We start from the raw sequence: 27,525 nt of genomic DNA, 5'->3' as shown, positions 1-27,525 counted from the left end.
ATGGCGGCAGGCGACGCCTCTCTCCCTCCCGTTGCCCTCCAAGATGGCGCCGTGCGGCATAGCCCCGCCCCCCCGCCCGACCTCCCCAAGATGGCGGCGGCAGGCCGCGCCGCGCCCCTCGGCGTCGGTTCTAAGATGGCGGGTGGCACGGTGGAGCCGAGCCGGGTGGTGGAGGCCCTGGAGCTGCTGCTGGGGCGGCCCGCGGGGCCCGGGCCGGACGGTGTTTCCTTGCGGCTGGAGGCCCTGCGCGACAACGCGGCGGCGTTGGAGGAGCGGCTGCGGGGGGAGCCCGGCTGGGCCGCGCTGCGCGGCTTGCGGGCCGCTGTGCTGGGCCGGGACCCCGCGCTGGCAGCCGGGGCGGAGGACGAGGCCGAGCCGGCGTGGGCCGCGGCGTGCGCGGTGCTGGCGCTGCTGCTGTGTCTGAAGGAACGGCTCGAGGCGCTGTCCGCCGCCCCCGTCGCCCCCGCGTCCGCTCCCGGGGCCGCCCCGCCGCCTGCCGCCGACACGCTGAGCGCGGCGCAGGGCCAGACGGTGCGGCGGGCGCTGCGGGCCGCGGTGGGGCTGGGGCTGGCCCCGTACCTGCCGCCGGGCGTGGGGCGGCGGCCGGGGCTCCCCGCACCGCCACTGTCGCCGGGGGCCGCCCGAGGGGCCCGGCTCCGTGCCGCCACCGCCGCGCTGGTGGAGCTGGCCCGGCACCCCGCGCTCGGCGCCCCGCTGCTCGCTCAGCACCTCGGCCCGCTCCTCGCCGGCCTCTGCCTGCTGGGCCACGGCCCCGCCGTGCACTGCGAGGTCGGTGGTCCCCGTCCTTCCGCTCCTTCGTGCGGGTGTGTCCCCGCGGGCCTGGGGTTGTGGTTCTGGAGCAGTCGAGGTTTGGGGATGCCCAGAGTCCCTGTGGAGTGCTGCTCCTGGCAGCTGCTTGTGAGCCGTGTGTGTCTCAGTGTGAAAGAACAGATCAAAGCTGTTGCACGTACAACGTGGGAGCTGGGTGCTGGGTGTGTGGAGGTGCAGTCTCACAGCTAGGCTGCCCTCACCGCTTCAGGGTTTGTGTTTTTCCAGGGCCTTTCAGAAGCAGAGCGAGCAGAGAGCCGGGAGGCCCTGCAGCACATTCTGGACCGTGTCTATCAGCCTCTGGCCGTGCGGGAGCTGCTCATCCTGCAGGGCGGCCCCAAGCAGGTACCAGGCAGCAGAACCATCTCCCGGTACAACTTATGGCTGTTACCTCTTGTTCTGTTTGGGGCAGCTGCTCAACCTTGTGCTAGGATGCAGCAAGCTGCTACCTGCAGATAGCAAGGTGCAGGTTCAGTTTAGGCACACCTGCACCTGGAAGGTTTGCAGCAGTTCTGGTGAAGCAGAGCTGTCTGCTGCCTTGGCTCCTGCTGTTGTCTGTGGCCCTTTCAGAGGCTGCCTCTTAGCAGTGGGGAGTAGAATATAGGCAATGTTAGCTGGGTTGCAGCCAGGGCAGCCAAGGAGAGGGATTCACCACTTCTGTCCCCTTATGTACATTGAATGTGACTCATCCCCTGAGCCCCTGTGTCAGTAATGAGACAGAACTGCTGCCTAATCCTGAAAGATTTTAATTAAAGGAGGGAAGCTCTCCATGACAGGATGCTCCCAGGAAGGTTGGTCTCTCTCATTAAGCCTTAATTTACTTTGTGCCCCTGGATGAAGTGATTTTAAATGTTTCTCCAACCTCTGCTCCTATGTGGTATCAAGTCCTCTGGGGCAGGATGCAGGCTGCTTTGCTTGTTAGTGAGGGTTTGCCCACAAATGTGTACTGGAGAGAATTCACTCTTTAGCTTGCTCCTTTGTTTCCTTTCAGAGTCGCCCTGCTGGGGGAGAAACAAAGCCAGCCCTTGCTCGGTCTCCAGCATGGCTGCGTCGCCTTTGTGGCCAGCTGCTCTCAGAACGGCTGATGAGACCCAATGGGCTTCAGGCTGTGGTTCGGGGTATCATGGAGGGCACTGGCGGTGAGTTGGGTGCTTGGGTGCTGCTCTTCGTTTCTGGGGTTGCAGATTAAAAGACTCTTAAAAGATGTGTCTGAGACAATTCGTCCCATGGGACGTACTGAAATGGGGAATGCTTTTGTTAGGCCAAACTGGCTTCTGTAATGCTCAGATTCTGCTTCTAAATGTGGCTATTCTGTTGAACTCCTGCAGCATGAACTATGTAAGCACAGCCTCCCTCTGTTTTCTTTCTCATACACCTGGACATTTATGGACATTGTTTTCCAGTGTCAAAGGCCTTGGACAATAGTTTTCCCTTTTCCCTCATTCAGCCCAGGTGTTTCCTGAAAGATGGTTTGAGGAGGTTAATAAAAACGAAAAGGCCATTTTTTGGCCAGAAACGTTTGACTTCAGCCAAAAATGGCCCTGCTGTGTGCAGTCGGGCTGAGCTGATCTTGTCTTTCTGTGAGTGGGGCAGGTGGCACTGATGCTGAAACAGCAGCTGTGGACTGGAGAAAATGTGATGCGGTTGCAAAGATCCTGGCTTCCTGCCCTCAGCAGTGCCTTTCCCTGGAGGATTACTACAAACACGTGTGCCCCCAGGTAGGCGCTGCCCTCTGCTCTCCACACAGCATGCTGACTGCCTGTGCATGTAAAGTGGGAGCGCTCTCAGCACAGTATCTGTGCTGTCAATACTTGAACATCACCTGACTTGAGCCTGGCTGCCCCAGTGCAGAGCTGTTTTCCTACTGCTCTCCCAGTGGGATGCGTTTTTATTCTGCTCATGAGTTTTCTATATTTTACTGAAATACTGAACAACCTTGCCTGACCACATGAGCTATTCAGCATTGCATTTCAAGGAGCTTTCTGCTGGGGAGCTTTGGCTGTGGGTGTGGTGCAGGCTCAGGTCACCCTCCTGTGCATAGGACAGAGAGCTGCTCCTCTGTGTGGGGAGTGTTGTGCCCAGTGTCCAGTAAAGCAGCACTGCAGGGGCTCCTCAGTCTCTGCCGTTAGCTGCGTGGAATCAACTGCTAAGTTTTGTTCTGGTTCTGCGGACTTTCCTTTCAGATTCTGGACTTACTGCACATCCAGGACAAACTGACAGCGCGGCAGTTCCAGAGAGTGGCCACCACGACACTGCTCACCATGGTGAAAGAGCACCCTCAGCTGGCAGAGAAGCATTTGCTCCAGCCTCTGCTGACACCACTTCTCCGCTGCTCGGACGCAGCAGGTAACAGCTGGTGAGGGGACACGTTGAGCCCTGGAACAGGGAAGGATCGGATTTCTCTTTCCACTGGTCTTTGTTTTTCCGTCACAATTCTCTCACGTGTTGGTGACTTGGCTACTGAGGGTGCGAGCCCAGGTCTGTTGGTTATGGATATGTTTAGGTAGCTGTGTGCACCATATTCACTAGCACTTAACTCATGTTGGTGTAAGGTCAAGCAGTGGGGCTTCTACCATCTCTCTGAGAGCCTCTTCCATTCTGGCATTGTCGTTCTGGTCTTCTAGATGGAAGCCATCAGTTCCCCACACTGGCCAAGCAGTTCTCTAAGGAATAATCCATCAGGATTTTTTGGTCTGTTTTGATTTGATTGTAACCTTGCAGAGTTTACAGCAGCACAGTGATATTTAGCACAGCTAACAGGGCTTATTTTTTCCTGTGCTTTTCCCTCATGGAGAGTAAACAAGAGGATTATCTGTGGGCTTTTTGGTACTGGGCATCAAGGGGCTGACATTTTGTTAAAGACTCTGCATACGTGAAGGTGCTTATTTTTCTCCTCTTTGTTTCAGAAATAGCAGAGGAAGATTTGTCAGCTGGGACAGTGCTGGTGACAGAGGCAGAACTCAGCAACTGTGTGGAAGATGTGTTCAAGGTAGAGTCTGTGATCTGATCTTTGGGGAGATGAGAACGCTGCTCTATGAAGGAGCTGGCTGGTGACTTCCTGAGCTGTTGAGGGTGTGTGTTAGGCCGCAGCAAAACGAGCAGCTCAGGCAGTGATGGTGCTGAAGCAAGGCCTGGAGTTGTGCAGAATAACTTTGAATGAAGTTCTGCACTGGAGGGACTGCAGCTTCTTAGTGGATACCAGAGGTGCTGCTTCCAAGTATTCTCACCCCGAATTCTGTGAAGTAGCAGTGAGCTCTTGCTGGTTGGTTGTTTTATTTTTCTTTTCCCCCAGCATCTTTCTGGTGTGTCAGTGAAAGGAAGGAAGGAGTTGGGGTGGTGGGCTGGAGGCCAGCAGTCCCCACGATGTTGTCATGATCTTATCCTCTTTGAGCTGCAGCAGGACCTGAGCCTTGCTAGGTTATGCTGTTTCCAGTAGGATGGCTGTGCCCGAGTGTTCTGTCAGAACAGCATCAGGCCTCGGGATATGATTGTGGATCAGTAATATCTGAACAGGCAGTGAGACACAGGAGCTGGCTGGGAGTGCCACTGGCCTGGCACGTGTTGCAGTCACTCCCTGGCAAAACCAACGTGTCTGTCCTATCAACATCAGAGCCTGACAACCTCAGGTGTCCCAGATCCGTGCAGGACATCGCAGCTGGTGCCCACTGGGGGTCCTCAGCGGTCTGTCTCCTGCTGGTACGTCTGGTGGCTCAGGGAATTACAGTGCATTTCCTCCCACTGGGCGAGGTGAAGTGATGAGGGTTAAGTAAGGAAAAACGAGCAGCCTGCTTTGCAGGGACCTTTCTGAGCCTGACCTCGTGACATGTGTTTTCTGTGTGCGTGATGTTAATTTTGAAACCTGTGGGTGTGTAATCCGTCAGCAGCTGCTGGGTGTCCTGCAGCCTCATTTGCTGATCTGTTGGGAGCTGCTCATGGACAGGACTGAGACTGGGGGTAGTGGTCTGGCCTCAGTGCTGCTCTGTGCAGCACGACGGGCTGTTGGAGCTTGGCAGCTGTCTGCCTGGTGCTTGGGTTCTAATCAGGTTCTGGGGCATGGGGAGGGCGCAACAGAATTGACAGAAAGGTGGGCCTTGTTGCTGAAAGGCTAGTTGCAGTCTGATTTCATTGGTAACAGATCACCTTCCATGTCTTATGGGCCGGGCAGTGTATGTGTAACACCTGTAGCTCCTTCCAGCAAGGATAATTAGGATTATGATGATTTTAGTAGGGAGCATCTCCACCTCTGTGGCACTGATCTGTTCCCAACTGGAAAATTTTCCTGTCCGTGTAGAAGGGGCCCCTTGCAGCGCTGTGCTCAGCAGCACAGATCTGAGCTCTGGTGTTGGAGGGAGAGGTGGTGTCCCGTGAAAGACCAGGGCTGTTCGATGAGGACCTCTTCTAAAACCTCTACTGGTGCCTCCTTCTCCCATCAGCGCCACCAGTACTGTGCTGCCTGGCAGCAGCTGAACACTTTCCAGCAGAGAAGGACATCTCAAGCCCAGGAATTCAAGAAGGGGGTGACTGACTTACTGGCATGCCCCTAGGCAGCCTAAGCTCTTAAATGCTGTGTGATTGTTGTAGTATTTTGTGTACTAATGATCTGTTGCAACTAGCTGGCAGGCAGAGACCAGTCTGGAGGGCTGCTCTGTGGCTGCTGCTCACAATGAGAATGCTTTTGGAGTTTGGGGTGGATCCCTGCTTAATGGCATAGTGCTTTAGGCCTGACAGCGGTGAGATTAGCGATGGAAGATCCAGCCTGCCATTTGTGGGGGTTTCTTCCCTAGCAAATGTCATTTGATGCGGAGTGGGAAACCATCCTTTAGGCTTCATCAGGGAGCCTTTGTGTACAAAAGATTCTGGTTAGGAAGAGTGGCTCCATGGGGATTAGAGAAGGCAAAACATTGGTTTGCTTCAGTGCAGCAGGCCAAGAATTATCCAGGCAACGTCCTTCCTAGTGCTGTACCTGGGCTGTCACAGTGCCTCTGGTGGGCCAGAGCCCTATTGCTGTGTCTCCAGCTGATGGGAGGTGTGGGGATTGCTCTGTTGCAGGGACAGCATCTTCTGAGCTGGATGTCGTATGGAGAATGAGAAGAGGCTGTTTTTTACTGCTCTGTGGGCAGCAGCAGGACCTGTGTGCAGTGCCCTGGTAACAAGGCAACTGGGCTGAGGGTGCTTCTAGTAGTTCAGGAAGGCACTGCTTGAGGCAGAGGGCAGGAATGTGGTCCTGCTGCCTCCTCCAAGCCTGATCAGTTCAGCACACGTCAGCTCCTACTAGAGACTGATTTTTGTATTTGGGATTTGGCTCTGAGTGCAGTTTCCTTAAGATCTGCTGAGTCGAAGGTGTCCATTGCATCTCTCTATAGCTTATGACCTGACCCCTAAGCAGCAGCTTTCCTGAGTTTGCTGCAGTGTTCCTGCAGCTTGGAGCCCTGCTGTGTTTAAGCAAATGCTGGGAGAAAGATGGTGCTGAAGGCTGCTTTTAATGCAGGATATACATAATCAGGGAGAATGGGCTGAAAGGGTGGAGGCTGTAAACACTGTGCCGTGCTCTCTGGTGTCAGAAGTACCTTCTGTTCTCCCTTGGCATCCCTCTGTTCCACTCGAGTTTGACACTCTGTGTGCCCTTCTCTCCGTAGGTATACGTGGTTGGGAATGACAGCTCCAGCTTGCTTCTGAGATCCTTGCAGTCAGTCCTGGGAGTGGTTTTCTCCCTCTATTCCTTTGCCAAGCAGAATGTGTCATACTTACGGTAAGGGAGGGTTGTGCACAGCTTCTTTGGGGTTTTGTTTCTTTACCGCCTGGCCCTAGAGTACATGCTCTATATGGACACGTATAGAAGTGGAGACCAATTTTCTTACCCTGAAAAGCTTATTAAAAGCAGGCAGTAACCACAGGCCTAGGCATGGTGCGTGACCTTACTGTGCCCAGGGAGTCAGTTCTTGTCTTCACTTTTGTCTTCCCCGAAGGCCAGGTGTTTGGGCAGGCGTGCCCTGCGGGAGCCCTGCTCACCTCACTGCAGTGTGCAGCAAGGGCAGCCCAACCCCAGGCCAGGGCTGGTAATGCCAGGACTAGGCTGGGTGTTGGAGGGTTCTGTGGGGGTGGATTAGAAAATAAAAGATCATCTTTTTGCTAGATGGGATCATTTTTTCCAGTGCATGTGGGATCTGCCTCTTGGCAGCTGTCTCTTGCACTGTGCCCAGCTCCCCCACGACTGATGTATGATGATGAACATGACATATGTCAGTTGTGGTGGGAATGATAGTGGTCACCAGGTGCTGGCTGTCCTCTCCCTGTTCTCCTCCCAGGCTTTTCCTGGGCTGCTTTGCTTTGGGCCATTCTAGTACCTATGCTCCTGGTGGGTTTACATTGATGCCTTGGTGGTACCGGCACGTGGGTACTGGAGGTTTCCCCTATAAGGTCTGTGCTATTATTAAAGACTTCATTAATCACTTCAAAGAGTAGTGAGTGCTGTGGCAAGTTCTCAGAACAAGCCAAGTGAATGCTGCTGCTGGGTGAGCACAGTCACTGTTAGCTTCTCTCTTTACACAGGAATTTGGCAGGGGTGATAAAAACCACAGCTGCCTGGAAGCGTTCAAGTTTCCAGACCCCTGGCACAGCACTGCTATTCAATCTCATTAACCTGCATCTTCACTTGGCAGGGGTTTCCGTGCCACCTTACAGTGCTCCCCGTCTCCTTCCTCTTTCTTGGCATGGCTGACAGCTCTGTGCTTTGTCAGATTGGCATGAAGCACCGCGCGCAGCATACTGAGGCTGCGTGTGAGTGGCTGTCCTTGTACAAACACGCTGTTCAGACAGAGTGCTCTCTGCTTGGCTGGGCTGAAATCTTGGAGGGCCTACATTCTTCCATCTGTGAATACTAGAATGACAGAATGTACCGCTGAGCTCCTCCTAAATGGAAGCAAATGCTTTCAGCTAGGCAGAGCTCTCCTGCCAGAGCATCCCAAGGAGGGTCTGTGCTCACTGCAGAGCATTCACGCTTTTCTCTTTGTCCTTCCACACACTGTCACATTGCAGTGCTGCTGCGCGCTGCGGGGAGGGCTGCAGCGGGCGGCAGAAGGTCACCATTGCTCTGTGTCTGTCCCTGCAGCTCCCCGTGCCAGGAGGTGCTGCTGTGGTTCCTGGAGAAGTCAGAGAGGCAGACTTCACTGTGGGTGCTGGAGGGCTGCGTGGGGTTGGCCAGCAGCGTGCACCGCCTGCACCCGCAGTGCCGCTTCCGCGTGGGCAGCGAGGGCGGTGCGGCCATCGCGGCGGAGGAGCCCGTCAGGTGAGGGCTGCAGGGGCATGTGAGTGCAGGGCTCAGAGCCCTGCGTCACCCAGCACCTGGGGCCTTCTGTGGGGATGTGAGGCTGGCGATGCTGTCCTCACTGGTCTCGTTCCCCCGGTGGGTGGGTGGGCTGTATGCACCAGCTCAGTGGTTCCGCAGTGCAGAGCCCGGCACTATCTGAGTGTTAGTACGTGCTCGCTGCGTGCCTCTCCAAGTCCCAGGACTGGGCTGTCGGATGTCTGGGTGGAGGACATACAGCATCAGTCCCGGCACTCTGCAGATGCCCATTCCACTTCCAGCCAGGGTCTGCCTGTGGCCAACCATGTCTGCCTGGAGCTGGTGGAATTCCTCAGGCGCAGGTGGCACTGTCACAGCAAGGACTCGGTGATGCCAGAGTACCTGAGCCAGTAACCAGACCCCCTCCTGCTCTGGCAGGTGGCCTCTGCACGTAGAGTCAGAGCGTGGCCATGTGGTGAATAAACGACAGCCATTAGACTCCAGCTATGCAACTGAGGACTGCTGAGCAGCATGATGTTCACTTCAAAGAGAGGCAGCAATGTCATGTGGCACATGTGAGCACAGAGAAGCAGTACACATGGAGCACACAGCTCCTGCCAGCAATGTCTGCTGCATGGGTGTGTCAGCAGCTGCAGGCACTCATTTCACTACGAGTGTAACAAAACCCCATAGAAATGTGCTCATTCTGGTTGCATTTCAATCTTTTCCTGACCTGAATTAGTAGAAGGTCTGCCGTGGGATTTGCACTGTTTAAACTGAATATAATTTAAAATTATTTCTTAATGATTATGCCTCTGTCTGTCCTGACTGTGACTGCTATGAGCGCTGCATGAATTAACTAGCGCTAGAATAGGATGGTTTCTGTTAATGTTATTCTTTGAACGAATGTAGGTTAATTAATAAGCTGAGTGCTTGATCATGCAGACCAAATGAACTCAGCAGCAGCAGTTGCGTTTGCTGCTTCCAGGCACTCACTTTCTGGTTGTGCCTCAAAACCCAGGGGCTGTCCGTGGAAAGGTGCTGAGGGTGCTGTGGCCTACAGGGTGCCCCTTGGGTGGTGTCTGTGAGACTTATTCTCTCTGCCTCCTGTGACTGGGGACACACCAAACTCAGCTTGTGCCGTTAGTGGCTTTCACAAGAATGGAAATCTATTTCAGTGATGAAGACGAGGCCCTTTACCAGAAGGTTTCCTCGGAGCAGTGCCATGTGGAGAGTTTAGTGGAGCTGCTGTCTCACTGCCAGCAGAGCGGCCTGGCTGGAGACTTTTTCATCCACTGCCTGAAGGTGAGAGCTTTGCTAGGGGAGCATCCCTGGGGTGGTTTCCCTGGGACAGGTAGCAAAGAGGCTGTGATGCACCTGGAGGTGCTTTGCAGTGTCCAACCTTCCTTTGCCTCTTCCCATCAGGCGTTGAGAAATGTGGCTGCAGAGGACGAAGCAGTGGCAAGCTGTGATGTCATGGCTGGACGTAGCCTCCTGGAGCTGGAGCAGCACAGTGCTGAGCAGAGGAGGAAGCTGCTGGTCCTCCAGCTTGTGGCTGCGCTGTGCGAGAGCGTCTCGGACACTGTGTTCACCAACATTGCTCAGGTGGGTGATGGTAAAGCCCTGGGGGAGCATGGCACTGCTGTCTGTGCCCCTGGGTTTAGGTACGTAATTGCTAAGAAACAGCAGGAGAAAACTAGAATGTCCCCGGGAAAAGCAGTTTATTGAGTCAGTTGTGAGTGTCTGAACAAGACTCCAACCTGTGCTGTATCAACAGGGAGGGGGGAGAGCTGCAGATGTAGGAGGGAGCAGCCAGCAGATGTCTTTATGGCTGTGTTTTGAAAACCAAGAGAGTAAGTCATCAAAACTCCAATTTTTCATATTTTTTTGAGCAAAATTCACTTCCCAACATTTAGCAAAGCTTGAAGACATCTGCACCAGGCAGACTTTTCCAGCAAGTGCTTGCTGTGCATCCATGCAGTGGTGCCAGTTCTTTTGGCACATCTCTGCAACAGCCTCTAGCTGTTGCTGCAGCTGTGCCCCGACCTGGCAAGAGCACTGAGGCTCTGGGTGTGCAGCATGGTACAGCCATCATATCGTGTCCCCTCTCCCTTGTCAGCATGTAGGCTGCTCTGGTTTCTGCTGCTGAGCACCTGTACTGAGTGGGGTGCCCTACTGTCAAGGCTGGTATAACCATGATCATGCTCTTGTAGATGTCTTCCTGAACAAGTAGCTGCAAAATGTATCAATTACTGTAAGTTCAAAATGTGGTGTTTTGTCACCTCCCAGCCCACACCGCAGTGGCACTGAAGGAGATTCTTGTCCTGCACCTGGCTGTCAGGGCTTTGTTGCTCACCAGGGCAATGCTTAACCAGCTGCTTTGCATGTTTAACTTCCTCATCCAGTTCTTTTTAAACTCAATGATCTGATTACACTGGTTACCTATGACTTCCTGAAGCAGAGCAGGTCACTTCTTGCACGGTTTTTCTCAGTTTTCTTTTTGGAACAATGGCATTTCTCATGCTGTGCCCTGCGGTGGCAGAGCAGTGACAGCGGTGGTCGCTGCAGCATCCAGCTCAGCCTGAGCACCAGCAGTGTGCCTGCGCCCTCCTTAACCCACAGACCTGAGCACATTCAGCTCTGCTGTCCAAGTCAAAACTTGGGAGTGGGAAATGGGAGAGGGTTTCACTGAGTTTCTGGGTCCAGCATGTCTGGTGTAAAAAGAAACAGCCCAAGAAAAAAAAGTGCAGACAAAAAAGCCATTATACTTCAACCTGCAAGTAAACACCAGGGGTCATATTTCAAGGACCAGTCCCTCAGGTTCAAACAGGCAGCTGCATAGCTGTGTTCTTAAGCATTTTCTGCAGTACATGGTTCCTTAGGGGGTTTTGTTCTTGCTGCAGCTGCTTTGCAGCGTGTGTTTGTGTAGAACAGAGTGGGAGCAAGTAGGATCTCTCCATGTGGGGCCTGAGCCCAGGGATGGAGATTGGAGGCAGCTGTGGACCTCCTGAGCTGCACATTTATTCTACATTTTCCCCCTCACAGTTGGGTTTGATGAGGTTGATTTGATTTTATTTCCTCGGTGGCCACTGGTGGTGCAGCATGTCTCCTCCTGCACGAGACAGAAACGTCACCCAGTGTTTCATCTTCCAAGCTTTTATTTTTCCTTTCTAGACGGTAGTGTTTCTTTAATTATTGGTGTCGATCACTGCTGATGGACCACTTGTATGTGACATTGCTCTCTTTGCAATTGAGTGTAGTTTCAATTCGTTCAGGTTGTGTTACTATTTTATGAGAGCAGTCACTAATGCGTTTTCGCTCTGCATTCTTGCTGTTTAACAGCACGTTTCTTGGTCCTCTTAGTCCAGAATGTACCTGTGCCTTACCTGCAGACCCTCAAAGCCAACCTCCTACTCTCTGCTGCAATAGGGGACATGTAATGAAGATGGCATTGGTCAGCTCTTTGAGCCCTGCTGATGAGGAATGCGTTTTACCCACGGTGCCTGCTGCACTGGCAGGAGGCTGGTAACATGGGGAGCTGCTGTAGCAGTGCCTTGTTGCTCTCTTGCTTTGTTTCTAAAGGAGGAGCTACTCCAAAGGGTTCCTCTCATTTTGCAACAAGTGTGTTAAGCAGTAGTGACCACTAATCCATGCTTTTCCCACCATGAATGAGCAGCTGGCTCCCGTTGCAGTCAACAAGTTCACCCGGAGCAGACAAAGGAAAAGAAGTATTAATTTCAAGCTCCATTAGAAATGCAGGAAGCCTGTGGGATCAAAGATCTTGGTGCCAAGTGCTGAGAAGGCCAAAGTCAGCCAAGTGAGATCATCACTGGCTTGGAGAGAAAATACTGTGAGAAAATCACCAAGTGTGACACCCCCACCCCCCACCCCTTTAAGCCAACAAATTGGGGTCGCTGTTTGCAGTCTGCAGAACTCAAACTTTTCTCTAGCACAATCTTGTAGGGGCCTCTCATATTTCCCCCTACTTGTCTCTATCCGCTTTGCTCCCTGTTAGCCTCGTTTTGCTCCCCAGCATCTTCCACAGCCTTGTTTTCCCAGTTTGGGCAGAGGCCTCCAGCCCTGTGGCAGCCAGTCTGCTGTGACTGTTTATGGGCTAGGCTGTCAGCACCTTTCTGCTTCAGCTTTGTTTGCTATGGCTCAGGAAATGGATGGTAGCGTTGGATTTTAGGTCTCATGTTTCACAAATACTGGTTTCCTCCCTTCAAGGGAGGGCTGTGTAGGGAGAGGAGAGGAGCTTCCAGCCTGGCTGCTGTGGTGCTGCTCCCTGTGAATTTCATCTGCTGGTTTAGAGGGCGAGAGGCAGGGCTGTGCTGCTGTCTGGGTTTGGGGAATGGCAATGGTTTAGGAACTCGAACACATCCACCAGCAGAGCCCCAGCATGCTGCATTCCTGGTGCAGATGGACTTCACCTAGACCCTGGCTGTCCCCCAGATTTCCAGGGCTCCCTGGTGGGGCTGGCATTACAGCAGCTCCTTGCTGGAGCTGAAGAAGCAGCAGTGGAACTGCTGGGGCCACCTCCTTCCTTCCTAACCGTTCTCCCATCCGTTGGCAGGTGGAGGAGTTCGTGGCTGTCACACTTCAGCGAGCATGCATCAGCCTGGCCCGGGGCCACGGCACAGCAGTGGAGGCACAGACCCTGAGCATGGCCATGGGGCTGGTGGCTGCCATGCTCAGCGGAGCCATGCAGGTGAGCGGATGTGGGGCAAGCCCTGGGTTCAGGCACGGTTTGGTACTGATGGAGGTGACACACACTGGGTTAGGTTTGGGTTTCCTGAATACTGGTGTGTTCATGTGCACGCATTGTCTGTTTCCTGGGAGCACAGCCAAGGGTCCCTTCCCAGCAGGTCACTCAGAGTGCAGCTGGTGTGAGCCCTGGGATCCTTGCCACACTCTTTATGGTCCTTGTTATCTCTTTCGGAAGCACCAGCCTGCCCGCACACGCGTGTGCTGCTTTGGGTCTTGCTGGCATTCACGAGCCACTTCCTACTATTTGCTTTATTCATTTAACCCAGCTCTCTTTACAATGCTGTGTGTTCCTTATGAGAAAGCAGACAAACAAAAGGTTGTGTGCTTCCAGCAAGGCTGGGAAGCAGCCCCGAGTGGAACCTTGTGTGCCCTGCGAGTGTGCCTGCAGGCTCTGTGTGCTTGGAGGATGAGGCCTGTCCCATCATCTTCGTGTGCCACTGGCTGCAGGGTCCCAGACATCGTGCTGTTTCAGTGCAAAAAGAGGCACAGAAAAGCTCTGCAGAACTATGCTCATTGATGACAAAACGTTGGTTAATTCATTGATCATCCGAAATCTGCTTCCTAGAATGTTCTGTTAGAGCCCTGCCATCACAGTCTCCTTATGTTATCATCTTTTGCATCCCTACGCATCTGTGTGCTCTGCCTGTGCACGGTGAACTTCTGCATGTGGGCTGCACCATTCTGGAAAATCCTCTGTCAAAGCTGTGAGTTTCACAGTGTCAGTCAAACAGCACTGCAGAGTGGTAATGTTCATTAGCACTGCGAAGTCGTCATATTTACTTCACTGAACAGTCAGCTGCTTTATCCCTGGGCTTGCCCAAAGGAAAATTCAGACATTAATGGAAGAAGATGATTTATTGTCTTATTAGCAACATTCCTAGAATTGGAAGAAGGGACATTTAATTAAAAAGGATGGCATGCTCACAAACAAGGGAAGAACAAGCAGTGTCTTTCAATTAGAGCAAGAGCAAACGGCAGTTCTCATGTAATTAACGAGCATATTGTGGCAATTGATGTGCAGGAAAAGGAGGTGCAAAGCCACCCATCGGGTGCTGGCCTGGGGCCTTGCCTTTGCCTGGCCCCTAGCGTTGCATTTTCATGTGCAGCCCTGGGGCTAAACTGGGTGCTCAGCGTGGGGCTGGAGGGTTTGCCTGAGGCTTTTGAGGCCCCCCCAGCACCCCCGTACTCTATTGGTCTGGCTGCAGAAATGCAAAGCCTGGAGCTGGTCCTGGTCCAGGCAGCCCCCACCTCGCTGGTGGTCCCGGAGCAGCCTTAATGGGCCCCCTCCCAGGCCAGGCCCTGCTCTCTCTTCTTAATGGAAGCAACTTAACTTGGCCAGCAAATTGAATGAAAAAGGTTTCCCAGGGCAGCTGGTGCTGGAAGCAGCAGGAGTGGCTGCAAAGCTGTTTGTTTTTGAATGGCCAAGTGGGTGTGTGTTTTTTTTTTTTTTTTTGCTTTTTTTTTTTTTGTCTTTACACAATCATCCAAATGCTCCCCTGAAACCTCCGGTAAAGCTTTGCTTTTCAGGCCTTAGCAGCCCAGCTTTTCCTCCTGGGATCTAGCAATTAAATCCTAAATCCAGGTTAGGGCAGGAACTTCTCCCCAGCCCCCAGGGCTGTGTGCTGTGCCAGCAAACCCCGCCGGGCTGCCTGGCACGTTCCAACCACCTGCGTGCCACTTCCTTCAGGGGATCACAGCCTTGGCAGGGCAGCAAGAGTGCTGTGGGATGAGCAGAGTGATCAGTGCCTGGATCTGATGCTGTGCCAGCCCTGGGCTTAGCATCAGGGCCAATCACCTATCTTTGTGGGGTGCTTGTGGCTCCCAGCATTTGGGATGCTGCTTGGTGCAGGGACAAGGAGGCGTCCTTGGGAGCTCCTGCAATGCCTGCCCTGCCTGCTGCTTTCTCACCTTCTCCCGTGACATGCTGTTCGTTCTCAACCCAGAAAGCTACCATGTTACTTTGTAGTGCACAGAGTGTTTTATTTCCCAACAGTGAAGTCTGCATTGTTGGAGCTCTGTACAATGAGCCTATTGAGGTGCTATCAGAGAGGGAGGGTGCTGCAATCGATACGTTTGCTGCTAACCTGGGATTTCACTTTGCAGGCTCATCTAGCTAGGGCAGTGCAACAGATCCAGCCATTCCCTGCTGTGCACCCTGAGATATGATGCTCCAGTGACCAGAACTTGGGATGGGGCAGCCCTCAATGTTCAGCAGCCCCATTCTTCTGCAGGGCTGCCAAGAGGCCATCAGCACCATACAGTTCCCCCTGCCAAAGTCTCACGACAGATTTAACCCCAGAGTACATCTCCTGCCCACAGCTCACCCCTCGCTAGCGTCACAAGGGAGCAGCCCCGTGCCAGCATGAGCCCCTTGTTGCAATGGTGCCAATGCTGCTTCTCCCTTCCCTGCAGCTGAAATCAAGTGACTTTGCTGTCCTGAAGCGACTGCTGCCCTTGCTGGAAGAGGTGTCCTGCACTCATCCTGACCCCGTCATCCAGGAGCTGGCTGCAGACCTACGCATCACCATCTGCACTCATGGCGCCTTCTCCACTGAGACGGTTGACACTGCAGCTGAGAGTGTGCTGGGGAAAAAGCTGGGGCCAGGCAGGACAGAAGCCTACACAGCCCCCTGCCAAAGCCCAGGGGCTGCTGGGGCACTGCCACAGCACAGCCACGGCCGCGGCCACCCCTCAGCTCCCAGGGAGAGTGAAGAGCAGACTGTGCATGGGGAGCCTTCTGCTGTGGGTCCTGCTGCAGCTCCAAGTGCTGAGAGCTCGGCCCCAGCTCAGCTCCATGAGCTGCTTCTGTCAGCCTATGACCCCCAAGTTCCTGTCCGGGCAGCTGCCCTGCGCAGTCTTTCCAGCCTGATAATGCAGCGAGACCCAGAGGCACTCCAGATTCAAGAGAAAATCCTCCAGGTACAGGATCTCCACACCATCACCATCCCCTGTGACCAAATCATGGGGTGCGTGGTGAAGCTTGTGGGGCAGAACATCTGTCAGTGCCCACCTCGTGTCAGTGCCCACCTCGTGTGCTGCAGGGCTCCAGACTGCTGGTAACAAATCTGTTCCTTGATTTTTACAGGTTTTCCTAGAAAACCTGCAGCATGAGGACTCCTTTGTGTACCTTTCTGCCATTCAAGGTGAGCAACTCATGACCTGGGGGAGGGCAGCTGTGTAGCAGTGGGGAGTGACAGCACTGTGTGCAAGTGGCAGTGCCACATCTGTACGTGGTGCTGTGCTTTGTGGGCTGTGCAGGGTCCCTGGGCACTGCTACAAGGGCACAGGCTGGAGAAGAGCCCACCGAGGGGCTTGGGGGTGGTAGCACCAAGGAGGGCTGCGTAGGAGCCAAGCCAAGCAGCAGCACTGTGCTGCACTCAGGGCTTTGAGCCCGCTACAGCCCCTTGCCATGGCTTTTCTGAGCTGGGTTGTCTTGGTGGTGGGAGCGTCACCAACAGATGAGTTTTTGGAGCGGGGGGAATGTGGCCTTTGGAGGTGTTGGGGCTTCAGTCTCACCCCACTGAGACTGTGGCTGAGCTCTTCCTGAAGCAGAAGGTTGAAGTTTCCCACCGTGAAGGGGCGGGGAAGCAGTGAGTGAGCTGTGGTGCTCCAGCCATAGCCCTCCTCTATCTTGGTGCTGTAGAAATAGGCCTGCCGGGGGGAACGGTGACAAAGACTTAAGTAACCACTCCTGAGATTTCTAACCCGCTTGGGAGCCGTTCCCTGGAAGACACCTGGTTGTAGGGGAGGTTGAACGGATGTGGGGGAAGCAAATGCCAACCTGTCTGTGCCAGCCCCTGCTTCCTTCCTCCTGTTTCCCTGCAAAGGTTGTGATGCCAGGAGGCACGGCCACCTCTTTTCATGCCTGCAGCCTCAAGACCAGTAGCAGGTGGTGCTGCTATGCCCCTCTAAGTGCCGTGCCCTGAGCAGGCAGCAGCGATGCTCCTGCGTGTTTAGCTGACCTGCTGCAACAGCCGTGGTCTGTATGGCAGTGCTGCATGGCTGGGCTGGGAGCTTAGGAGCAGTGTCCCCTGTGCCACATGTTCCCAGGGACCTGCAGTGTCACTAGGAGTGGGACAGCTGGAGCTTGGGCTCGGCTCCTATTTCCTGAAGCTGGTGAGTGCCGTCTCCTTGGCCTTGTCTAGTTGGAGCTCTCCTTGTGCTTCGTCAATGGGTAATTAGTTAATTTACTGCCTGGTTTAACTGCTAATGTGCACAGACCACAAGTGTGCATCCTCAGTGGAGCTGTAAGTGCAGAGGTGAGGGTGCCCTGCACTGTTTTACTGCTCGGGGTGTCCTCCAGCTGAGGACAAGCAGGAGCTGAGCACTGTCCCTGCACTGGGTCTGTGCTTCTGGCACCTAATCTATGCAGGCAGGAACTGGGGGCTGGGAATACTTGGTGCTGGCATTGCACTGCGGCTCTTTTAGAGCCTAAGCTGCATGGTAGCAGAGGCTTGGAGAAGGAAGCTGGAAGGACACAGCCCAGCTCTGCATGCCTGGGGCTCCCCTTCTGCTGGGCCTCCAGCCCTGCTGCTTTCCCTGCAGACCCTTGGGACTTGGCCTGCTCATCGTTCAGCTATTCCCTGTCCTGCTGTTCTGATGCGGTGGCACCAGGCTGACTGCAGTGATTTGCATGCAGGAGCTTCCAAACCCAGACGTGGTTTAGGTGTTGCCGTTTCAAATTGCTGTCTCTTGTGTGTATGTGAAGTAGCAGAGGTAATTTGAAGAGAAGTTGTTCCGTGAATGTAACCAGAGCCTTGGGAGACCCCTGTGAAGCAAACTACAAGCTTGGCATGGCTGAAATGGGAGAGGAAACTGTTTGCAGGGCCAGGTTTCCCCTGGAGGCAGGCAGAGCTGGTGGGCAGGCAGCTCACTGAGGCTAAGGGAGCTGGAGACAGGAAGAGGGTGCACTGCCCCTGCGTCTCCGCTGCACTTGTAGGTAACCTTCAAACCTAGTTGGAAAGCGATCTTATCAATATACTTTCCTCTCCATGCCTGTATGGTCTTGAGTGCGATGGGTTTGTCCTTGCCCTGCAGGTGAAATAGAAATGAAGGCTGAAATATTCCCTAAGTGATTAATATATGGTGTGCAGCTGCCTCTGTGTTTCGCAGCCTGGCTATGGCTGTGATTAACCCTGACGCAGTTCCCTGTGGTGGTGACTCACACTGCGTGCTGTGCTGGCACCTGCACCGTGCTGTGCTGTGCTCTGCCGTGCCTCGCTGTGCCACACGTGGGGCCAGAGGGCAGCAGGAGAGGCACCAGTGCTGCTCAAGGCTCCCGCTGTGCCTGCAGGGCTCGGCTCTGGGCACACAGTGCTGCTGCTGGGAGCTGGCTGCTGCAGCGGCTCAGATGGGAACCATGGCACTGGGTGCACGCGTGGTTGATGCTGGAGGAGAGGTCGCAGCCCCTCTGGATGTGCCTGGGCTTGTGGGTGGTAACTTGTGCTGAGTGCTTTGTGATAACTGGGGAACTGGGTTGGAGGTGAAGGTTCCTGGAGGGCAGGAGAGCTGGATCCGGGCTCGCTCTTAGCCCTCGCTCTGACTCAGTTTTTGGCACGGTCAAATTCTGCCATTCGTGTTTCCCTGGAGAGCAGCTGCCTTTCCCCATCCCAGTGCCGTGGCCATAAAAGTGCCTGCATGCAGGAGCCTCAGTACTGGAGGAGCTCTGCACAAAGCCAGCCTCTGGGCTGCACAGGAGGAGAGGGCAGAGGCCAGACTGGGCTCCAGGAGTCACAGCCAAGTGGTGCCCAGAAGCATGCCCAGCCCGGTGCTTGCTGTGGCAGTGTCTTGCAGCCAGTGATGTCTGGCTTGTTATGTAGACACTGGGTCAATGAATATTAACCAGCAGTAATTAGTGGACACCTGCTGCCAACTGTTATTTATCTTTCAGTTTGGCATCCAGCTCATTCCACGCTAGACTCTTGGTGGTTTGGCTTTGTGCAGAGGGGGCTACGTGATACGCTGTGCTGAGCTGGCAGGGTACAGCGTGCTCATCTGTGCAGAATTCATGTTCAGCCTGGGCATACCTGCAGGCCAAAACCCAGCAATGCTGAGCAAGCAGCGAGAGACCTGGGGGTCGTTCCCCTAGTTATGCAGGAGGGATTCCTGCAAGGAGCCTGAGATGTGCCACGATGTCCTTCGCATCTCCCAAAGCACATCTTGGGAGCCAGAGGGGCAGTAGGGCCTGTCCCACACTGGTTCCCTCCATCACGGCCCCATCAGTTTGGTTTTATCATCTGGAGCATTGTGCAGCCCCAGTGCAGCTGCTGCCTCTGCCCAGGAGTGGCATCCCTGAGGAGCAGGCTGTCACCTGGGCTCACACAGCACACAGGCACTGCTTGGCTTCCTGCCTTTTTTGGAATGCTTCACCCCTTCCCTGGCCATCACTGTCTCACCTATAATGGATTTTGGGTCTGTGCCTTTTTGAGAGTGAAATCCTGCGTTTTTCCTCCTTCCTGCCTGCTCAGGAGCTCTGGTACTGGCCTGGCCACGGGGCTGGGCCTGATGGCAGCATGGATTGGTGCTCACCATTATGCAGAGCCACAGTGGGAGCTGCTGCCAGGGTGCTGCTTGGTCAGCTGTGGCTACCAGCCTACATTAGCCATTCCTGTTGCAGTGGAGGCAGGAGACCAGCACACATCGTGGGTACCTGGCCACGCGTGCAGAGTACAGTACCACCCGTATGCGTGCCATCTTCCTGCTCAACCCTGGACCATCTTTCCCAATCCCTTTGACTTCCAGGTGCTGCCTTGCTGTCCAGTGAGTACCCAGAGCAGATCCTGCCCATCCTGCTGGCCCGCTATGGGCATCCTGTCCAGGGCACAGAGGACAGCACAGCTGCTGTGACCAGGATGAAGCTGGGCGAGGTGCTGATGCGCGTCACTCGGGCGCTGGGTGAGTCCTTGGCTGCTCTCTTCTCCCACTGGGACGTTGCAAAGCTCTTGCAGGGTGCTGCCGGGTGCTGCTCTCCTGTGCTTCCCCCACCTAAAGCACATGGAGCTTTTTGTTGTCTAGAAGTGGGTGCAGGGTTGGGACTGGGGCATTTTGAAGATAAAGGCGAGATAAAGCCCAGGCTGTGTCAGACTATGGGTTCTTGCTGTGTGTGGTATCACTCAGGACCGTGGAGGGTATTAGCAAATGGGACTGAACCCACTGTGGGCGTGGTGAGGCTGGAGGGACCCATGCAGTAATGGGGGCAGAGGAGCAATCTGGGGAGCACCACTGGGAAAATAAGTCCAAGGCTTTGGTGTGTTGCACAAAGGCCTGGAATTCTTTGGAAAACCCCATCCGCCCGCATATGGGGCAGATGGAGCCAGTCCCTGGGGCCTCCCAGACTTCGCCCTGCCTGGGGGACATGGCCTGACAGGAGTTGGGATCCTGCCCCGGCACTGGGAGCTTCCCAGCTGAACCCCAAGGGCAGGAGCGGGGGTGCAGATCCCACAGCCGTTCCCCCTCACCCTCAGCAGCCGACGCCGGGATCGGAGGACGCTGGGAAGCGCCTGGACATGTAGGGCTGAAGGATGAAAGCTGGATGAGGCCTTCCTGGCAGCTGTTGTTGGGACATGTCCTAAAACGCCTTGTGCTTCTCTGGTGGAGACAAGGCTGATGAGAGCAGGCTGTTGGTGTTCCCGGGGCACGAAGGGAAGGAGGAAGCTGCTGTCCCTGCTGCTGTGGGGCTGCCGACAGCCCTGTCCTACAGGGGATGAGTTGAGCTCTCCTGGTCCCACATGCCTTTCTGTCAAGGTCTGATCCTGCTCATGCTGAAGAGGAGTGTAGCCAACACTGGGGCCACAGCCAGCTCCCAGCTTGGCAGCCAGTCCTCACACCATTCCCACTGGTATCTGCCAGCATGGTGGCAGCTCTGTGCCACCTTTCTTCCTGGGAACGTAGGGGCAATGCACAACCTGCACAGCCTCCATGCTGATCAGTCCAGTCTGTTGTTATCCATAACAGTCACACCGTGAGGAAAGGCTTCTCTCCAGGACTCTGAGACCACAACAAATCTCTGTGCTGTGCCCTGAGCCCTCCCTGCCCTGCTCCCCCACCTCAGGTATCCCCTACTGGCTTCCGTTCTCAAAGCACACAGCGTGGTGCACACTGCCTTGCCCAGCATGGCTGCACGGGACAGCAGTGGCTTGTTCAGGCAGAACAGTGACTGTATGCCCTGGAGTCCTGCTGCAATAAAAAAGGAAGAGAAATCTTCCCATGTGAGGAACTGTTGCCATGTGAGGTGGTGTGGGTTTGAAATGTGATGGTGGAGCTGGACGGGGGCATGTGCTGCTGTGCTCTCTGAGTGACAGCAACCTGCACTTCCAGCCCAATGCCTCCTGGCTTTGGTTGTGCTCTAGGTGCATTGAGCTTAGCCGTGCATTAAGCCAGCAGCTGTGCCAGATGGGGAAACATCTGTGTACATCTGTGCAGTGCAGGGGAGGGCTGATAGAGCAGAAAGTATCACAACTCCTGGGCTGTCTCATTGCTGCCAGCAGCTCCTCCATCCTCCCTCCTCGCTACGGAGCCATCTCTTGGCTCTAGGCATGAGCAGCAATTGGCAAAGGGCCTTTTCTTTTAAGATAATAACATAATTGTGCTGCAGTGTGTCAAGGTTTTATTCCACTCATAGCTCGTTTGGATCCTTCAAAGATACTTTATCCTTTAAAGATGCCTCCTCACCTACCAGCAGGGCGGGAGCTATGCTTGCAGGTACGGAGAGCTCAGCCAGGATCCCAGCCAGGATCTCGGGTGCGGAGGTGCGAGGAGGATCGGACAGAGGGCCGCACAGCCCACAGCCAAGGCCCCCCGGGGAGGGCAGGGCGAGGGGTGCGCTTGGGGTGTGCGCGTGGCAAGGCTGAGCCTTGGCGCGGCCAGTGCAGGAGCACTTCTGCATTGCCGTCCCCAGCACAGCCCCAGCCCTTTGTGCCAGGGCCTAGCAGTGCCAGCACGGCCCCGAGCAGCCTCCTCTCGGGCACTGAGCGTGGGCACGGGCCGTGGCACAGCCTGAAGCGCTGGCGGCGGGCGGCCGGTGCGGCACTGCGGGGCTCTCCTCCCTGCAGCGGCGCCTTTGCTGTGGGCTGCGCTGTGTCCTGGCACGCCTGTGTATTTATAGAACAAATTGCACCGAGTTGTTTTTTGTTGCAAAGCTTCAAGTGTTTGAGATGGAGAATTTATCTGGTGTTTCCAGAAGTGCTTTGCTTTCTGGCAGTGTGATGATTCAGAGCTTTCCTGCTGCCTTGTGCCTGGGGACCGCCATACGTCCCTCTGTCCCCATCCCTGTCTGCTGCTGTCTGCTGTGCTACTGGAGCGGTGCCTGCGTGGTGTTGATGGCTCCCAAGGACTGGGGGCATCAAGGCAGCGTAGCCATAAGCATAGGTTATATCCCCATGTGCAGAGCATTGCTTTCTCATTTATCCCAAATACCACCTCGGGTTAATCCTTATCAAAGCAGTCCCTGCTCAATGGGAACTGCTCTTGCAGGAAGGTGCCCTCGCATTTGGGAGCATGTCGGGCTGCTGTTCCAAGCATCTTTCTGCACTGGGAAATTGTGCATGCAGATCACTGGCTGCACGCTCGGTGTTCCTAATTAGCTGGCTCACACCTCCCCGTGTCTGCATGTGCTAATTGGGTGTGGGCTCTGCGCACTGAATGATGTGAGAATTTGGGCCTTCACACTCCATTTTTGTTTATTTGTACCATGTCACCTATTTGAAAGGCTCAACAGCAGACTGAGGGAGTTTGTGATGCCCTGAGCAGCCCCAGACAATGATCTGTGAGTCCCCAGCAGCACAGTAGGTCACCATTAGGGGTTTGTCTGCAGCGTGCCCTGAGCACCATTGTGCTGGGCAGAAGCATTGCTCTGGATGTTGCATCCACCCGTTCTGTGCAATGCAGAGCTGCTGCCCTGGGAGCCAAGGGGCTGGCGCTGCTCTGAGCGGTGCTGGGAGCGAGCTCTAGTGCAGGATGGGGCTCTTGCATCTCCTTGCGGTCTAAACACTGCACCATCTGGCATTGCCATGACCCACAGTTCTGCTCTCTCTTGCAGGGGATTTGGTCATCAAGCACCGGGAGCCCCTGATCCACGCCTTCCTGCGGGGAGCGCGGAACCCAGACAGCACGCTGCGTGCCAGCAGCCTCTCCAACCTGGGGGAGCTGTGCCAGAGACTCGGCTTCCAGCTGGGCTCTGTCATCCACGAGGTATCAGCTCCCTCTCCAGCAGCCTCTGTCACTTCCCTCTTCCCACTGTCTTGGGACAGAGATGCTCCATCTGGGCAGGGGCTGTGCTGGGTGCAGCCTGAGGTCTAGTGGGGAGGCTGGGGGCAGCACTGAAGCTCTGTCAGCCCTAGGGGCATCCTGCTGGGGGATGTTAATGAGGGTGGTTTGTCAGCTGCTGGCAGGGTCATTGCTGGGGGCACGGCAGCACGGTTTTGTTCACTGCTTACTGTGGGAGAGGAAGTGAATGATGTTTGCTGCTATTAGAGTGTGAAAGTCATTCATTCTGAAGCAAACGCTTGGGAAATTCTAGCACTGAAAGCTTTATAAATAGCTTAAAATGTCCCTTGTGATGGGAAATGATAGACAGCCCCAAGGAAACACAGCAGTTTCTGCTCCTCCCATAGCCATCTCACTACAGTCCTCAAGGCATGCTTTGTACCTGCCAGAGGCACCTCCTCCCCTTTAATGAAGCCTCATTATTCCTCACTACTGATGGGGAGAGCTCTGTGCCCACAGGAGTGCGATGGCAGCGGCTCCCAGCCCTTGCTAAGAGAGGTGCCATGGGGTGAGGTGTGCTGCAGGGCTCGAGTGGAGCCAGTCTGCATCTGTGCATCTTGAGAGCTGTGCCCTGTGCCCAGCAGCTGCCATGAGGGCTCAGCAGCAGAGCCAGTGCGCAGGGCTGGAGGGAAGGCAAAGCAGCGGCACTGAGCTCTGGCTTTTTTCCCTGGGTTCCCTCTTGCTGCTCGCGCATCAGTTGGGTAATGACAGCATCTGATGAGATGCCAATGCACCACACATGCAGCTATTTCAGGAACGCACTCACTCTGCTAATTCTCCCTCCTGTCACTGGCTGTTTGATTAGCTTCTTTCAACTCTGCTTTTTCTTAAAGCTCTCAGAGATGTCCGCACTACACTCGGCCCCTGGCAGAGGCTGGTGCTCAGTGCCCCGCAGGCAGTGGGGCTCAGTGCTTTGAGGGCAGCACAGCCCCTTGGCAGCAGGGTTTCCGTGCGGGCTTTTAAGGACACTGCGTGTCACCTGGGAGCACGCTGCAGTCCTGCTGTGCTCGGTGCCCTCTGACGTGGGTGAGCTTTGCAGAGGGACCAGCGCTGCCTCCTCACCTGCTGCCGTGCTCAGGGTGACAGCTGACAGCCAGCACAGTGCCAGCATCAGCTGGACTGCTCACCCTGGCACTCATAATGCCAGACGCTCTGCAGGACTTGCAGCAGTTTTGATTTTTACTGCGGAAGTCCATCCCCCTGTTTCAGTGCTCTGCACTGTTGCAGTGAGGCAGACGGCTTGCCTGCAGCTCTGCAGCTGGAAGGAGAAGAACGCAGGGCTGCATCCTCTTCTGAGCTCAGGAAAAGTCTCTGTGCTTCATTACTGATGATGAAATCCCATCCTGAGTGTGTGGCTCACCACTGCTTTGTTCTGCTGCCACTGACCATAAGCAGAGCCTGTCCCAGCCCCGAGCAAACTGCCCCAATTCTTAGTGTGATGCTGCTGCCCAGCGACAGATCTGCAGTGCATCCAGAGCAGTGTTGCTGAAGGATGGAGGTGCTGGGAGGGTTTTTCCATCCCCATCCACCAGACTCGGGCCACAGGCCGAGTACCAGAGCCACACATTGTCCCCACCAGGTCACCCTGTGTGCTTGTGCTGATCTCCCTGTGCCATCCTCACAGGTGTCCTCCTGTTTGACGGCCATCGCCAAGACGGACCCTGAGGCGGAGGTGCGGAGAGCAGCTGTGCATGTGGTGGTGCTGCTGCTGCGGGGGCTCAGCAAGAAGGCAACCGAGGTGGGTCCCTTCCCACTGCATGGTGCCCCTCAGGAGTGTCCCCCACCCCAGTGACAAGGAGGGCAGCAGGGACGGGGCTGGGTGTGCATGTGGGGGAACTTCCTCTTCCAGGCAGTTCCCCTCAAGCTGGGGGTGCCCCCCTACTCTTAGGGGCTGTTGCATCCAGCACCATCTCAACATGTCCCCGTGCTGGTGGTGGCTGTGCTCACCCTGAGGGCCCCCTCCTGCTCCACAGTGCCTCCCAGTTTCCTGGCAGCAGTGTGTAGAGCAGCTGCAGTGAGTTAGGAGAAAATTAACTGAGCTATAATTACCTGAACAGCTGCAGGCTCTCTGCCTGTGTTATTGCTGATTCTGGTGTGAGCAGCACCGTGTACCGTGTTCCTGGTGGGAACAGCCTGGAGAGGGCTGGGCCGGGTGCACCAACTCATCCTCTTATAAACAATGCTCTCAGCACCAGCACAGCCAGTATCAGGAAGAGCCCAGTTGGGCAAAGCCCTTCTAGGTCCTAATTGCAATTGTTTCTGTTTCTTTGCACCAAAACGGCCCTTCTCATCTATTCCCTCCATTCTCGCCCTCCCTGTAGAAGGAGCGAGCAGAGGAGCACACTGGGAGAGGCAAGAGCAGCTCAAGATCAGCGTGCAGCCGTTTGGGGGCACACCAGTCCCTGGTGCATTATTCTGCCAGTCCACCATGGGGCACGAGTGGGTTGGGGACTCTGATAGCCCCTCCGATTGCAGGACCCAAGTTGGGGGCAGTAAGGACACAGGCGTGTGGCGCAGTGATGTTTTTGTGTCACAGTCTTGATTTGCTTCATCTTCCACTCATGGCTCCTCCTGAGCCCACGTCTGCTTGTCTCAACAAACCAACTGCCTCAGAACCTCTCCCAGGTGCTGCCTATGGGTGCTTGGTGCCAGTGTCCATGTCCTTGTGCTCAACCACTGAAGAGTAACCAGCACATCATCCTCCTTCCTGGGGCAGAGGGGCCATGATGACAAACAATATCCTGAGAAGCTCTGGGAAGTTGCCCTTGGAGCCCTGGTGATGGATACTTTGACCTGGAAAGGACCAGGTTTCCTAAGGTCATCGTTGCCTTCCTCCCTCCTTCCCAGCAATGAGTGTGTTGGGACTCAGTTCCTAGGAAGGAAGCAGCTGGTTCCCAATTGGAATCCCCCGCAGCTCTGCTTCCTGCTGTGTCCCTGTGCAGGCAGTGACTCTGTGCCCCATGCTGTCACTGGGGCTGCTCACGGGGCCTCATCCTCTGGAGGGGCTGAGGGTGCTGCTCCCTCCCAGGGCTTGGTGCTGCAGTCTGGTGGCTGTCCTCAACTGCTGTGCCCACAGGGTTTGCTACCGGGGCTGCCCAGCTTGTACCCATGTCCTGCAGCCTCGCAAGGATCTAGGGGCTTGGGGAGATCATGCAGTGCTGCCTGCATGTGGGGAAACTGAGTCACAGGAGGGGAGGGCTGTGAATCAGCAGTGCGGCGGGGCCATGTCCCGGTGCTGGCCAGGTGGATGGGGCACCTGCCGGGACACGCCGTGCACTGTGTCTGGGGCTCACCCCGGGTGCTGAGGAGGCCCTGGCGGGTTCTGACTGCTGCCCGCTCTCCCCAGGTGCTGCAGGACGTGCTGCTGGACCTGTACCGCCTGCTGAAGCACGTGGTGGCAGCTGAACCCGACGGTGCGGCCGTGCTGCACGCCCAGCTGGCACTGGAGGAGCTGGACATGGCCATGAGGAGCGTCCTCTTCCCTCCGCAGGTGCTGGAAAAGAAAATCGTGGTGCTGCCATAGCGGGTGCCGGGAGCCAGAAAGCCACTTTTCCTGCTCCGGTGCTGTGTCAATTTGCTCCTTGGAGGAGACGTGTTTGCTGTGCCCCCGGGCTGCCTTCAGCAGGTGTCAGCCGTGGTGTAACCACAGCGCTGCTGGGGGCACATAGCATCTCCAGTGCCCCTCGTCCGGGGCAGCGTGGGGGGGTGAGATTAAAAGGAGAAATCCTCTGCTGTGTGTTGTCTGTTTCTGGGAGCCACACAGTGCCCTGGTGCCATCTCAGCTGTGAGACACATGGAGAGCCCCTGGGTACTGGGGGATTTGGGGTGCCAGGACCCTGGAATGGCCAGGAGTGTTCAGCCCTTCAGTCCCTGGGGTTCCTGTGGGCATCAAGAGGCATTTATGGGCCAAGGAAAGAGATATCTGGAAGCAGCAGCCGAATCAGATTCAAAATGTAATTTTATCCATATTTGAGTGATTTTCCCAGGAGAAAATAAGGAAATGGAGATGGTATTGCCAACCTCCTGTACCCCACCAGCACTGGAGCCCTTCTGCCTATTTGACAGTGCTGTGGACCTGCACTGGAGCTCCTCTGTGCTCAGGGGGCTGCAGGCCCTCACAGTAAACCACTGTTTGGGGGCATTCCAGCACACTGGGGAGAGGGAGTCATCCCTCTCCCTCTTTCAGGGCAGCCCCCACGGGTACCCCAGCAAGGGGGACATCCCAACCCTGCAGCATCACTGCACATCCTGAGCAGAGTGGGTGAACAGGGCAGGGGGCTGCAGGATCACAGCAGGGTACCCGAGGGTCTGGCACCCTGCAGCAAACCAGTGTTCAGCCACCCCCAGCCAGGGCTGCACAGTGCTGCTGCACCACAGCCCCGCAA

General features: G+C 55.4%; 1 protein-coding gene across 1 annotated transcript; it reads left to right on the top strand.

Moving 5' to 3' along the window:
- Nucleotides 1-26,663, top strand: TANGO6 (transport and golgi organization 6 homolog; the record flags this gene model as incomplete). Its single annotated transcript, XM_079541351.1, has 17 exons — nucleotides 1-789; nucleotides 1,057-1,173; nucleotides 1,820-1,967; nucleotides 2,422-2,546; nucleotides 3,012-3,174; nucleotides 3,735-3,817; nucleotides 6,465-6,577; nucleotides 7,937-8,113; nucleotides 9,289-9,415; nucleotides 9,536-9,715; nucleotides 12,684-12,818; nucleotides 15,290-15,796; nucleotides 15,963-16,020; nucleotides 19,619-19,771; nucleotides 22,914-23,065; nucleotides 24,765-24,878; nucleotides 26,487-26,663. The coding sequence occupies 17 exons, from the start codon at nucleotides 1-3 to the stop codon at nucleotides 26,661-26,663; spliced, it is 3,318 nt and encodes a 1,105-aa protein (XP_079397477.1).
- Nucleotides 26,664-27,525: the final 862 nt, after the last annotated feature.

Source organism: Tetrao urogallus, assembly GCF_951394365.1.
Source record: "Tetrao urogallus genome assembly, chromosome: 12".
NCBI classification, from domain to species: Eukaryota; Metazoa; Chordata; class Aves; order Galliformes; family Phasianidae; genus Tetrao; species Tetrao urogallus.
This window is presented reverse-complemented; position numbering and strand designations above follow the sequence as displayed.